The sequence below is a fragment of the Convolutriloba macropyga genome, chromosome 14 (assembly GCF_964194025.1).
Source record: "Convolutriloba macropyga chromosome 14, txConMacr16.3, whole genome shotgun sequence".
Lineage (NCBI taxonomy): Eukaryota > Metazoa > Xenacoelomorpha > Acoela > Convolutidae > Convolutriloba > Convolutriloba macropyga.
Genome location: NC_134481.1, coordinates 36,530,970 through 36,546,112, shown reverse-complemented (window position 1 = coordinate 36,546,112; position 15,143 = coordinate 36,530,970). Strand labels below are relative to the sequence as shown.

Sequence of the window (15,143 nt, the reverse complement as noted above, 5' to 3'; positions counted from 1 at the left end):
GTTTTTTGCAAAACCAACTATCATAAAGCTAGTGTGACACCTTTTGTTATCAACCGTGGAATAATCCTTTAGATACTGGGATTGGTAAATTGTCTATGGTTAAAGTCGTCCAATTTTTCCTGCATCTCAGCGATTTCCCGCGAATAAGTTGATTGCATTGTTTTCAAAAATATCTCAATTCAGTGGTCATGGAACAGTTTGTTTTTTTAATTCGGTTCAAAGAAATTTTCCTGGAGCAAAACGTGGGTTTAACGTATTGGTACAGAAGATGAATGCCCAAAGTTGAAAAATTCTCACAATTGATGAACTTAAATTTATGCAATTTTTTCTGATTTTGTTTTTTTCCAAAGAAATTAGTTTTTCTGCCCATCTTGACTTACTAGCTGTTGATATTATAAGGCCCTCGGAAAAGAATTTGCAGCTCACATTTTTGGTGTAAAAATAACTGTTTTTGATACTTTTTGAGATCTTGAAGCAATTTTGTAGCAATTTGAAGTTTGAAGCAATTTTTGTAGACATGGGTGCTTTTTTACGGCTCGAAGAGTAGTTATGGTTTTGTAAAGATTTCATCACGCACAGAGAAGTGTTGTTGTTATACAGGTTAATGAATTGGACATCTGTATTTTTGATTGTCCCTTTTGTTTACAAACGAGTGATAATAACATTTTTAAGAGTATTCAGTATGCTTCCAATATCCAGCTCCGAAAAAATTCAAGGCGAAGAGGTCATTTTAGAAGTTATGAGCCTATTTCGATCGTATTTTTTTCACCTAAAATTTCTTTAGGTTTTCTGCAATTTTAATAGGCAATTAAATTTTGCTTTTTTTTTAAGTTTGAACGACTGATATTGAATTTGGTTTAGATTTCTATAGTTTTATTAGGCAATTAACTTTTTGATTTTTATTTTTTAATAGCCACCGTCACCCTCTCAAAGGCTATTAGTTAAACGTTCTCCTTTTTTAAAATTCTATTTAGCTTTGGATGACGTTTTTGTTGCTTTACATATGTCACTATTTTCACGTTTGAATGATTTAATCGAAATTCATTCAAGAGAATTTTGTTACAATTTTTTTAAATTTGGTTTCCACTCAAGAAACAATAACCGGTCACAAATGTTAATTGTTTGTTTTCTACGTGTTGTGCAATTTCGCAAAGTAGCTATAGAAAAAACTGCTTTTCGAGTCTCCAAAAATTTTGAGTGAAATTAAGCAAAAAATGTTTTGCATGTATTTTTTACGAATGCAAAAATTTCGAATTGATCTTCTTTCCTCTTTAATAGCCGACGTCAGCGTCTCGCACCAAATAAAAACACTTTGACCTTTGAAAATTTCTGATAACTTTTATCTCTTAATTTTTCAATAGCCACCTTCAGGCTCAACGACTATTATTTAGGCGCTCTCCTTTTTAATTCGCTTTACCTTTTTGATCAAGTTTTTCGTTTTACGTATGTCCCGACTCTCAGGATTGAATTTGATTTAACTCACTCACCGTGTCAACTGAATGGATTTTAAATTAATTCACGCATTGATTTACGCAATGTAGTGAATACGGTCAAAGTCAAAAGAACAAAATCAACAGAACAAAAGAAACGGGATAAGCATATAAAGTGCGGTCATTGAGTCATTAGGTTATCAAGTTTCATTAGATCGATTGCTAGCTGGCTGGAGTATGATAATTAGTAGCGTTGAGTTTAAAAGCTGAATTAAGTGTAATTTTAGAATCTAACCGAATATACAAAATTTGCACACCAAATGAAAAAAATCGACGCTTAGAAAAATTCTGTCAATTTTTATCTCTTATTTTTTCTTTTTCTGTTACAATCCGAATGTGCGTCAAGCGTGTCAACGGCGGCTTTTGTCCGGCATTTTGTCGGCTAGGTTTCGGTTTCTGTTTCAGTACCAATGTGCATCTAGCGGGTCAACTTAGGCTGGTTTCTGGCAATTTGCCGGCTATGGTTTGGTTTGAGATTTTTGATTTCGTTTTTTGTTGACTTTTCTATAGTTTTATCAGGAAATTTTTTTTTGACCTTTATGTTTTGGAGATTGTTAATTTTAATAAGGTTTGGTTAGAGTTTTTGTACAGTTTTTTGAGTAGTTTCAAGGTATTTCACCGGTTGATTTTTTAGCTGAAGTATTTCTGATCATGAGTTTGACCATTTGTTCGAGCATCGGCGTATGTTGTAGAAGGTTGAACATTTAGAGTAATTAAATTAAGGTGAATTCAAACATTGATTTACGCAATGTAGTGAATACGGTCAAATTCAAAAGAACAAAATCAAAAGATCAAAAGAAACGGGATAAGCATATAAAATGCGGTTATTAAGTCATAGTGCATTAGGTTATCAAATTTGATTAAAGCGGTTGCTAGCTGGAATTAGTGTTGTGCTTAATAGCGTTCTGTTTGAAGGTTGAAGCAGGTTTTTTGGAATCTAACCGAGCATGCAGAATTTGCACACCAAATTAAAAAAGTTTTGACACTTAGAAAACTTCTGTCCGTTTTTTTCCTTTTCTGTTGTAATCCCTTTATGCGTCAAGCAGGCTTTTTTCGACAATTTATCGGCTTTATTTTGAACTCTGGGGGCCAACAAACTACACCACCAGCCTTTTTGAATTCGGTGGCACCATAAAAAAAATCAAATTTAATAAATTTAGTCTTTCTGAAAACTTCATTATTTTTTGCAAAACCAACTATCATAAAGCTAGTGTGACACCTTTTTTTATCAACCGTAGAATAATCATTTAGATACTGGGATTGGTAAATTGTCTATGGTTAAAGTCGTCCAACTTTTCCTGCATCTCAGCGATTTCCCGCGAATCAGTTGATTGCATTGTTTTCAAGAAATATCTCAATTCAGTGGTCATGGAACATTTTGTTTTTTTTAACTCGGTTCAAAGAAAGTTTCCTGGAGCAAAAATTGGGTTTAACGTATTGGTACAGAAGATGAATGCCCAAAGTTAAAAAATTCTCACAATTGATGAACTTAAATTTATGCAATTTTTTCTGATTTTGTTTTTTTCCAAAGAAATTAGTTTTTCTAAAGAAATTAGTTGATATTATAAAGCCCTCGGAATAGAATTTGCAGCTCACATTTTTGGCGTTAAAAATAACTGTTTTTGATACTTTTTGAGATCTTGAAGCAATTTTTTAGCAATTTGAAGTTTGAAGCAATTTTTGTAGACATGGGTGCTTTTTTACAGCTCGAAGAGTAGTTATGGTTTTGTAAAGATTTCATCACGCACAGAGAAGTGTTGTTGTTATACAGGTTAATGAATTGGACGTCTGTATTTTTTATAGTCCCTTTTGTTTACAAACGAGTGATAATAACATTTTAAAGAGTATTTTGTATGCTTCCAATATCCAGCTCCGAAAAAATTCAAGGCGAAGAGGTCATTTTAAAAGTTATGAGCCTATTTCGATCGTATTTTTTTCACCTAAAATTTCTCCAGGTTTTCTGCAATTTTAATAGGCAATTAAATTTTGGATTTTTTTTTAGTTTGAACGACTGATATTGAATTTGGTTTAGTTTTCTATAGTATTATTAGGCAATTAACTTTTTGATTTTTTTTTTTTATTAGCCACCGTCATCCTCTCAAAGGCTATTAGTTAGGCGTTCTCCTTTTTTAAAATTCTATTTAGCTTTGGATGACGTTTTTGTTGCTTTACATATGTCACTATTTTCACGTTTGAATGATTTAATTGAAATTCACTCAAGAGAGTTTTGTTACAATTTTTTTAAATTTGATTTTCACTCAATAACCGGTCACAGATGCTGAATGTTTGTTTTCTACGTGTTGTGCAATTTCGCAAAGTAGCTATAGAAAAAACTGCTTTTCGAGTCTCCAAAAATTTTTAGTGAAATTAAGCAAAAAAATGTTTTGCATGTATTTTTTACGAATGCAAAAATTTCGAATTGATCTTCTTTCCTCTTTAATAGCCGACGTCAGCGTCTCGCACCAAATAAAAACACTTTGACCTTTGAAAATTTCTGATAACTTTTATCTCTTAATTTTTCAATAGCCACCTTCAGGCTCAACGACTATTATTTAGGCGCTCTCCTTTTTAATTCGCTTTACCTTTTTGATCAAGTTTTTCGTTTTACGTATGTCCCGACTCTCAGGATTGAATTTGATTTAACTCACTCACCGTGTCAACTGAATGGATTTTAAATTAATTCACGCATTGATTTACGCAATGTAGTGAATACGGTCAAAGTCAAAAGAACAAAATCAACAGAACAAAAGAAACGGGATAAGCATATAAAGTGCGGTCATTGAGTCATTAGGTTATCAAGTTTCATTAAATCGATTGCTAGCTGGCTGGAGTATGATAATTAGTAGCGTTGAGTTTGAAAGCTGAATTAAGTGTAATTTTAGAATCTAACCGAATATACAAAATTTGCACACCAAATGAAAAAAATCGACGCTTAGAAAAATTCTGTCAATTTTTATCTCTTATTTTTTCTTTTTCTGTTTCAATCCGAATGTGCGTCAAGCGTGTCAACGGCGGCTTTTGTCCGGCATTTTGTCGGCTAGGTTTCGGTTTCTGTTTCAGTACCAATGTGCGTCTAGCGGGTCAACTTAGGCTGGTTTCTGGCAATTTGCCGGCTATGGTTTGGTTTGAGATTTTTGATTTCGTTTTTTGTTGACTTTTCTATAGTTTTATCAGGAAATTATTTTTTGACTTTTATGTTTTGGAGATTGTTAATTTTGATAAGGTTTGGTTAGAGTTTTTGTACAGTTTTTTGAGTAGTTTCAGGTATTTCACCGGTTGATTTTTTAGCTGAAGTATATCTGTTCACGACTTTGACCATTTGTTCGAGCATTGGCTTCTGCTATAGAAGGTTGGACATTTAGAGTAGAATGTGTTTCGTATGTTCAATAGATATTAAACTCCGGTAAAATTGAGGTCGAAAAGGTCATTTTCATTAAGTTTTGATCGCATAACTCTCCTTTTCCGGATTCTCCTGTTATTCCCCCAGTCTTTTTATGCCTTTTAATTAAAATTTGGGATCTATTCTTTTTCGGCCCGCCCCAGCCTAGTGAGCATATAATTTTTACGTCCCCTGGCGCACGTGCTTTTTTACATAATAATGTGCTATGTGACAACACATAATTTGTAAAAGGGGATTTGAAACAAAAGATACAAAATTTGTGTTTTGTTATATAGCACATTACTATGTATAATAGCACGTGCGACAGGGTGCGTAAAAGTTATGAGTCCAGTAAGCTATGACAGAAAAGTTCCCCTTTTCCCTACAGCCAAAGATTTACTCACCCTCTGCCTACCTTTTTTTCGCATGACTTTTACGTCCTTAACTTTTTGCGTTTTGCTCCTCCCCAGGCTGAAGCAAAAGGATCTTTTCAATTTGAGCTCCTGTTAAATTTTAGATTAGATTATTGTACTAGTGGTTATAGTTGTATATATATTATAACCTCTAATGACGTCATTTGAAGTCACTCACGAGACGCACGTGCCATATTTTTACATAATGTTTTACTATGTAATTTCACGTGGTCTCTAACTGAGGTTGCATAACGTACAGTGAGGGGGGGGGGGGGATGGTGGGGCAAACGGAAAAGATCCAAGCAAACTTCGATGCCCCTAGCTTGGTAAATATCACTATCCAATTTTTAGTACATTTTTTGCCAAATTGTTTGAAAATACGACAGTTTTTACTGTGGAACCCCCCCCCCCCCCCCCAGTATCGTTATTCTGCCATGCAATAATGGGAAGCACTTGTTTTTTCCAGATCTGGTCGAGCAATGTTCAATTCTCCCTCAAATCAGCACGTGGATATCAATGAAATAAGTTTTGAACAAGTGAATCGCCTTCTGCCGAGCCTTGCGGTGAAGCTACCTCGAACATACCTCAATGTGATGCCGGGTGCACCTAAACGACTGGTTCTGTTGACGAGTGTGACGAAGAAAGCGGGGAACTTTGACTTCCGCGAAGTACACACACCGTTTCATGGGACTAAGACCCCGTGCAGTTTGCCTTTCTCTCAGTCTCAGTTGTACAATCAAATTCAACCTGGTTAGTATCACTTGATTGAAAACAACAAATTTATACTTATTAATCGGCAGTCGAGCAAATTGAAACAGCTATTTTGAATCAGCTTGATTCGAGGTCTGCTAAATGAAATTTATACTACTGATCTGACTGTTTTTTAATAGCCACGAAGCGATAGCGGCTATTATTGGGGACATCGTGGTTTTTTGCAATTCAAGGAATTTAATTGTATTGGGGCGCTGTCAAATTGGGGGGTCAAATTGGAATGGTGATTTTGGTCACGCCGAAACAGGAAGCGGAGCGAAAAAGCGAGTTGTATTGCGCCGTTGATATTTTTCGCTCTAAATTTAAAGTAAAGTGAGAAAAAGGTGTTTGAACAAAAATTCGCTTCCTCGCTAGTGGTTTTTTTTTGTTCACGTGCGGCAATTTCACTTTGATTTTCACTGGATTTTCAGATGGTTTTCCCAATCCACTCATAGTTTATTCTAGGCCTAGTTTTTTGTTTGAATAAAATTTCCATTTCTCACTAGTGGTTTTTTGTTCACATGCGGCATTTTAACATTGATTTTCTGTGAAATAGCCGCCTCGGCTTCACAGCTGGCTATTATAGTGCTCCTATTTTTTTTACTTCGCTTTACCTTTTTCGCTTTACCTTAGTTCGCAGCTCGTTCAATATTTTGCGTGAAATATTTGACTTCTCTAGGCTAGTTTCACTCTTCTCTCATTCTGCTAAATTGCGCTCCTATTTTTTTTACTTCGTCAAAGTTTTTTTCGCTTTGCCCCTTTTGCCGCTTTTTCGACATTTTGCGTGAAATCTTTTTGACTTCTCTATCTAGTCTATATTCACTCTTCTGTCATTCGGCTCAAAGTCCTTTTAGACAGCAGTTACTCAGCAAAGCAATTCAAAATGAACAGAGTCAGTATAAAAAAAACGAAATCAGAAAGAAACGGGATAAACACATTGAGCCCAATTTTAGATGCCTGTTACTCGAACTTGATTCTTATAAGTCTTAGTTACCATCTCTAATGCTTACTGGTATTGATACTAGCTCCTGTATCGTCTCACTGTGAAACAGGAGATTGTTCAACTACTGAATGACATCAAAATAGTTTGCACTTTAAAATTGCTTTTCTACAAAAATCATTATCATTGTTTTCTCTTCATTCAATTCCAATTGTGGTTATCGGAATCAACGGCGGATATTTTTCGGCAATCTGGTGGGTGTGTTTTTTTCTTGATTTGACTTTTTTAAAATGGTTTTCCCAATTCACTCATTGTCTGTTCTAGGTATAGTTTTTTTGTTTTCTTTGAATGGTACGTCAGGTCTTGACCTGCTATGTTTTGTAAATCGTCGTCTCCGTCGATAATTCTTAAGACCTGACTTCTCGGAGTTGACTTTTGCAATGACTTCTGTGACTTGTACTGCTTTGCCGTTAAAATTTGTGTTCGTGACGTCATTCTGATTTTAGGTCAATTGCGTCTCTTATCTCACTAAAAATAACTTCATTACTCCATAGGTGAGTAAGGAAGTCATTTTTAGTGAGGTAAGTCACGCAATTGACTTAAAAGCAGAAATGACGTCACTCATAGTCCGTTCTAGGTATAGTTTTTGTGTTTACTTGCTCTCAAACGAAGTTTGTAGCAATTATATTAGTCCTGTCGGTGGCTAGCTACTGACGAACAAGCGCTCGCTAAAAACACGCAAATTTTACAAATTTTCACTGTTTTTTCAAGCTTTTTGAAAATTTTTTGTCATTTTTGAGTTTTATCAATCCTAGATGTCAAGGAACCCACTCTATGGTTTAATAAAAGATTACTGCACAGTTTTTAGTGGAAATAGAATAGTTTCAATATTTCAACATCGCTAATTTTTGCTTTTTTTTTGGAAAAACTGGCAAATTTTTTCGAGGTTTTGAAAAATTTTGTCGTTTTTTTTAGGTTTATCCAGCCTCAAGAGCTAAGGAGCCTCCTCTAGTGTTTGATAATAGGTTACTGTAAAGTTTTTAGACGTAATGGATTTTTTTCAAGATTTTAACATCACGAATTTTAGCTTTATTTTGAAAAATAAAAACATTTTATTTTTCTTTTACATTTATTGTAATTATTCAAAGTATTTCAGCCTCAGAGTTTTGAAAATCTGCTTAAGGGTTTGATAATAGGTGGCTGCATTTTTTAAGTGAAAATGAATGGTTTTTAACTTTTTAATATCACAAATTTTATCGATTTGTATTATAAAACTTGCAATTTTTTCAAGTTTTTTGACAATTTTTGTCATTTTATATGTTTATCTAGCCTCAAGAGCCAAGGAACATCCTCTAGAGTTTGATAACAACTTATGGTATAGTTTCTAGATGCAATGAAGTGTTTTTAAAGATTTTAACTCTTTACGAGTTTAAGCATTTTTTTGAAAATTTTTTGGCAATCGTCATGTTTTTTGAAATTGTTTGTCATTTTTTTAAGGTTTTTCCAGCCTCAAGAGCCAAGAAACCTCCTTTGAGGTTTCATACTAAGCTGTTGCTTAGTTTCTAGAGTCAATGGAATGGTTGTCGTTATTTTAATCACTCGAGTTTCAGAAATTTTTTGATAAATTTTAATTTGAAAAGTTTTCGAAAATTTTTTGTTCCAAGTGTATGGATCTTTATGAGCCAATGAAACTGCGTGATATAATTATTACAAATTTTAGCAAGATTTTGTTAAAAATTGCAATTGTTTTTAAAATTTTTTGTCCTTTTCTGAGTTTAAAAATATTCTTGTCCTTTTCCGAGTTTAACAATCCTTTCTGGCCAAGGAAGATTTTTAAGTCTTGGGTTACATGACAAATATCCAGAGACAAAAAATGTTTTGGAACACATTCTGTACTGCGAATTGTGTAGATTTTTTTGGAATTTAGCTTTTTCAGTTTTCTATATGAGTTAGTTAATAAAAAGTCTAGAAAACTTGACGTGTTAGAGTCGAATCTTATCATGGAAAAAATTCCTAGCTCTCTCTCAATCTCTCTCTGTGTTGGCTTGCGTTTCTTTCCTTCTCTTTCTCGCTCACGTTTAATCTCGCACACTCTCTCTCTCTCTCTCTCTCTCTCTCCTTAACTTTTTTGTTGATGCCGCACTTCAGCGGCTGTTATGTGGCATGATGTCATCGTCTATTACCCTAATATCAGGCCCCTTCAATCAAACTAAAACTAACCCCACTAAACAGTGGCTAGATACTGACGAAGCCAACCCCTCGCCGGTCGTTTGAGAGCAATTCGCCCTACGTTAGTCGGCTATTTTTAGTCAATGAAATTTCTTTGAATTAAACGTCAGGTTTTGACCTGCTATGTTTTGTAAATCGTCGTCTCCGTCGATGATTCTTACGACCTGACTTCTTGGAGTTGACTTTTGCAATGAATTCTGTGACTTGTACTGCTTAGCCGTTAAAATTTGTGTGCGTGACGTCATTTCTGCTTTTAGGTCAATTGCGTGACTTACCTCACTAAAAAATGACTTCTTTACTTACTTATGGAACTTCAAATTTTATGAATATTTTCTAGTTAAAGATCAATAGTGTGCAATTAAGTAGTGCCGAACTTATATGCCCTAATTCATAACTATTAGTGTTAATTTTTTGATTTCAAATATCAGTTTTGAAAAAGCTCTTTTAGGGCTTTTTCCTTATAGACCATATGTGTCATAAAATTCACTGTCCGAATCTAACCCAAAAAGTCTAGTGGTCTATTAAAGGACGATCTGTCTGTCTTATTTCTTTAGTTGTTTCAATTCATAGAAGGCCACAAGCGTCTATCGCGGCTATTTTCCGGCAATCTGCCGGCTATGTTTACCTTCATGTTTCCTGATTAAACAATTTGTTGTATTTATTTTGCTGGTGTTCTTGCGGCTTTCAAAAACATGCACTCATTATGTATCTTCTCCAAATTACTGAGTGCATTTCTTGTTTCAGCCTTTCTGCTGTATGACTGCGGCACCTACGTATTTCTGTGGCAGGGACCAGTGACACAGAACGCAGCAAGCAACACTCAAGAGGAGGACTGGTTGGAACAGAGGCGAACTAAGAGCCTCAATTCCTCCCCATTACACCAAGTCAATAAATCCAGACCTGATTCCCCTCAACACAGTGGAGTGGGATCGGTGAACCGAAGGTTCATTGCCGAGAGAAAAAGAGCTCTGGAAACAGCGAGGAGCTATGCTGCTGGTGAACATGTTTCTCTTAGTTTTCTCAAATGGGAAATGTCGTCCTATGTAGTTTGAGTTCATGTTGACATTAACAAAGGGATTAAACAATTGATTGTCATCAATAAGATCGTGCTCCTTTTTGTTAGGGTACGCCATAGAATAGGCCATAGAATAGTTCGCCAGTCAGGGTAAAATTGATTTATTAATAGCCGCACAGCGATAGCTGGGGCTATTATTGGCCTTCTCTTGGTTTTTTACGACTCGAAGAGGAGTACTGGTTTTCTTAAGGTTTTTTTTTTACCGGAAGTACTATTCGTTCAGACGATGTTTTGACCTAAAAGCGAAAGCGAGTAAAATTGCAGTGTGAACAAATTTTTTCTGAGCGAGAGAAGTTTTTTGATCATGCGCTGCGTTTAGTGAATGACTTTTTGACATTGAAAAGTAGTTTTTGACTGAATGGCACATATAGATAACCGTTTTTAGCCGTTTTTTCGTCTAAGTGGCCTAGTTTTTTTGCTTGTAATTTGGTTTTTTGTAGAAATAATTTTTAATCGATGCTATGTTGAAATGTAAACCCGGGAAATTGTTAGCACAGTATTTTGCATAGCCTGAAATTGCGTTTCAAATGCGAAATTGGCACATATTTCTTGATTTTTCAGTTAATTTTTGGCTTTTTTTCTATTAATTTCTTCATTTTTGGATCTTTTAGCTGTTTTTTGTCAAAAATCAGTTAATATGGCAACTTCCCTTTGATAATTCATATACTCAATGCCTCTTTCTACCTCGATGTAATTTTGTTTCATAAAATTGTACATTTGCTAATCCGATTTTCGTAGTTTTTTGCAATTTTTTTTTCAGTTTTTTGTTTGTATTTTGCATTTAATTACTAGAAATAGTATTTTGGGGATGAGGGACTTTAATTTCGTTTCAATAAAAATTCAATCATTTTTTGGTGTTAAGTTTTTGAAAAAACAGATAAATTTTTTTCATAAATGCAGTCTTAAATATTTTTTGACCACTTTTTTGCAAAATGTTTTATTGTTTCGTATGTCTGAATTCTGCTTTTTCTTGTTTTGTTCTGTTCAGCAAGCTGGATTTTTGTCTCGAATGACTCGTTGTCTTTTCTATGTCTCGAATGCTGATCAATGAAATGTACTCGTTTTTCTTGATTTTTGAAATTTGATTTTTAACTTTCAAAAATCAAGAATTGGTCTTTTTGTTACGGTGTTCCTAACATTGTGTCCATATTCTTCACATTCTCGTTTGTATCATTCTATTTTTGTCCTGGCACCTACTTTTGTTTTCGTTATATTGATTTTTTCAGTTGTTAAAAAATTGAATGAATTCAGCTTTTTCTTAGATCTTGGTTTCTTCGGTTTGCAATTGATTTAATTCAAAATAAGGCAGTACTGGGAGTTTGCTAGAAAGTTTTTTCCAACATTTCGACTTATTACTATTCATTGCAATTTTATTTCGGGCTGGGTATTGTTTTTAGACGATTGTTTGCCTTTGAAAATTATTCTGTTGCTTTTGTTTTTCTATGATTAATTTAATTTTTGAATTAGTATGAAATCTTGTTGTCTAGCATATATAAAACAAGGAAGAATCATGTATTATTTTTGTCCTAATTGCCATGATTAGAAATCTAATTGTAGTGGTTCTCTGATTCTTAATTTTGAGCACTCTTTTTTGAATAATTTTGACTTTCCTGTCTTTTTTGAAAAGTTTTTATCTGCCGTTTGCTTTCGCGATCTTTTTGAGATTAGAATCATTATCTGAGGGCATTTGATGGCCCTGTCAGCTTTGTCAGGCTATTAGTTTTTGACCATCCTAAATATTTCAGACTTTTTTAACGTTACCAAACGTTTTCAATAATAAAATTTTGCTGCATTTTCTTTCTCTTGGTGACAGTGGTTTAAATTTCACCGATTTTTAGATCAGACCCGCGGAGGTAATGAGTTAATGGTTTAATGCAGAAGGTAATGGCTTCAGCTGCAATTACGGTTTTGTTAGTGAAGTTTTGGTGCTTCGAGTCGCTTCCGGAATTCTTCCGGCTATGTTTTTATTTCGTCGTCATGATTCTTGTTACGACCATATGACGTCACAGCCAATTTTTGTTCATTCGTTCATGCAATTTCAACTGAATTGAATGTATGATGTCATTTTTCGCTCTTAGTGGAGCGAGTTTTTTTGTTCATGCGCGTGATTAAATTTTTGGTCACACTTGACTTACCTCACTCTCAAAAATGACTTCCTCACTTTAAAATTGAGTTTTATTTACTTTAATTCAAAGAGATAAGGTCGAATGGGTGTGTCACTCTAAATGAAGGTTATTTGAGATCAGCTAATAGAGGCAGCAATAACTTATACAGATTTTTAATCAAAGTATAACAGATCAGCCTTCAATGAAAAAACGAATTTTTTTGGTCTGTCTTTTTTACTGTTTTTTAGACTGCCGATCTACGAATCTATTGCGGCTATTTTCTGGCAATCTGCCAGCTATGTTTATAGCTGTTAAGCTGTAAGCTGAGTGGAGCTATATTGCGGTGCTCTTGGTTTTCTACGGCTCGGAGAGGAGTATTGGTTTTCTATCGCTCTTTTTGTTTAATAGCCGCGTCCTCAATTCCAGGCGGCTATTATAGCGCTCCTAATTTTTTTTTACTTCGTCTAACAGATTTTTGTTTTGTCTTACCCTGACTTCTCGGAATTGACTTTTTCAATGACTTAACCTCACTCAAAAAATGACTTCTGAACTCACTTAGGAACTTTGAATTTTATGAACTTTTACTCGTTAAAGGTCAATAGTGTGCATCTAAGTAGTGCCAAACATATATGCCCTAATTCTTGATTATAAGAGTCCTGAGTTTTTGATTTCGAATATTAATTTTGGGATCTTTCCCGTTTGTGCCCCCAGTACGTTATGCGCCCCCCAGTTACAGAGCACGTGCCATTACATAGTAAGTCATTATGTAAAAAAATATTGCACGTGCATCTGAGGGGTGCAAATAATATGCGCCCACTAAGCTGAGGGGGCACAAACGGAAAAGATCCTAATTTTGAAAAGCCCTATTGGGGCTTTCTCCTTATAGAGCTTTTGTGTCTCATAAAAATGACAGTCCAACGCTAATCCAAAAAGTCTAGTGGTCTATTAAAGGACTGGTGGTCGATCTGTCTATCTAATCTCTTTAGTTGTTTCAATTCATGGAAGGCCCCAAGCGTCTATTGCGGCTATTTTCCGAAAATCTGCCGGCTATGTTTTTTACAGGCAGTATTTTTGTTCATGTGGTATTTTGACCTGAAAGCGAAAGTAAGAAAAGCTGTCATGGCGAAAAGATTTTTGCTTAGCGAGAGAAGTTTTCGATCATGCGCTGCGTTTTTTGATAATGCGCTGCGTTCAGTGGATAACTTTTTGACTTTTTTGACAGAATGGAGCATATAGATAAAACGATTTCAGCCTTTATTTCGTCCAATTCGCCCATTTTTTGTGAATGATTTTTAGTCAATGCTGTTTAATTGCTCCTGAACGAAGTTCATAGCAATTATTGTAAACGTGTTGGTTTTTCGCTTTGACCATTTTGCGCTTTTCTTCTAAAACGTTTGGGGTTAAATATTTTTTCACCCGCCTGTCGTTCGAGAGCAATTTTTCCGACATTTTTTGGTTTAATTTTTAATATGTATCCCACTGCAGTCGATACCACAGTGTTTTTGAGAGCCTAACAATGCGTTTCAAGTGCAAAATGGGAACAGATTTCTCAAACTTTTTAGTTGATTTTTGGATGTTTTCATGGTTTTCTTCATTCTTGGATCTTTAAGCGGACTTATTTTCAAAAGTGGACATATGGTAGCTTCCTTTTGACGTTTCACACATTGCAAGCCTTTTCTAACGTGGGACATTTTTAATCAAATTATGCAAATGCGAATCCGATTTTGGCAATTTTTGTTCAATTTTTCTCAGTTTTTGTTTGTATTTGGTTTTATTTACCTAAAGTCTTTGTCGCACGTTCAGGCATTTCAGTTTTGCTTCGTTTTCTTAGTAAACAAAATTTTGTTTGTGTTGAGTCTTTGAAATACGGTGAAAATGTTTTCATTGAAAATGTTTTTTCAAATTTCTTTACAATTTTTTTAAGGTTTCAAATCTTGGTTTGTTTTTTTTTTTAATAGCCGCCCTCATCTTCTCAGCCGGCTATTATAGCGCTCCTATTTTTTTTTACTTCGTCGAATGAAAAAATGTTACGCTTTACCTCATTTTGCCGCTTTTTCAACATTTTGCGTGATATCTTTTTGACTTCTCTAGGCTAGGTTCTCTCTTCTCTAATTCTGCTAAAAGTGATTTTGAACATCAGTTGCTCAGCAAAGCAATTCAAAATGAACAGAGTCAGTATAATAAATTGAAGTCAGAAGTAGAAACGGGATAAACCCATAAAGCCCAATTTTAGATGCCCGCTATTTGAACGTCGTTCCTATAAGTCTTAGTTACCATCTCTAATGCTTATTGGTATTGATAGTAGCCCCTGTAGCCTCTCTCTAAGAAACAGAAGTATGTTATGTTCAACTACGAAATGCTATCAAAATAAATCGGACTTAAAAAAGTTTTTGTACAAAAATCTTTTTTTTCAATATCTTCTATTCCTTCCATCCCAATCATGCTTATTGTAATCAACGGCGGCTATTTTCCGGCAATCTGCCGGGTATGTTTATTTCTTTTATCTGTACAGAAGGTTGGCAGTCTGTTTTTTCTCAGCATCGAATGCTAAATAATGAAACGTATTTGTTCTTAAACTATATTTTTCAATTTGGTTTTTAACTTTCAAAGATGGGAACGCTCTCCTAAAGACTCTTTTTTAGAATTTCGTTTGCTCTAGTTTTTAATGCTCTCAGATGAAGTTTTTATCAATTATATTAGTCCTATCGGTCTTTTTATGCGCTTTTTTGCTTGACCGATTTTTTGTCTGGCCCATTTGACTT

General features: G+C 34.6%; 1 protein-coding gene across 1 annotated transcript in view; it reads left to right on the top strand.

Annotated features, from left to right (window-relative positions):
- The window catches only part of LOC142353381 (supervillin-like), a 73,088-nt gene extending 62,823 nt beyond the window's left edge, over window positions 1-10,265 (top strand). Inside the window, exons 13-14 of the mRNA XM_075405612.1 lie at window positions 5,749-6,032; window positions 9,946-10,265. Of these exons, the coding sequence (XP_075261727.1) occupies window positions 5,749-6,032; window positions 9,946-10,253 (592 nt within the window). The 3' untranslated portion in view covers window positions 10,254-10,265. The remainder of the gene's footprint in view (window positions 1-5,748; window positions 6,033-9,945) is intronic.
- The last annotated feature ends 4,878 nt before the right edge of the window (window positions 10,266-15,143 follow it).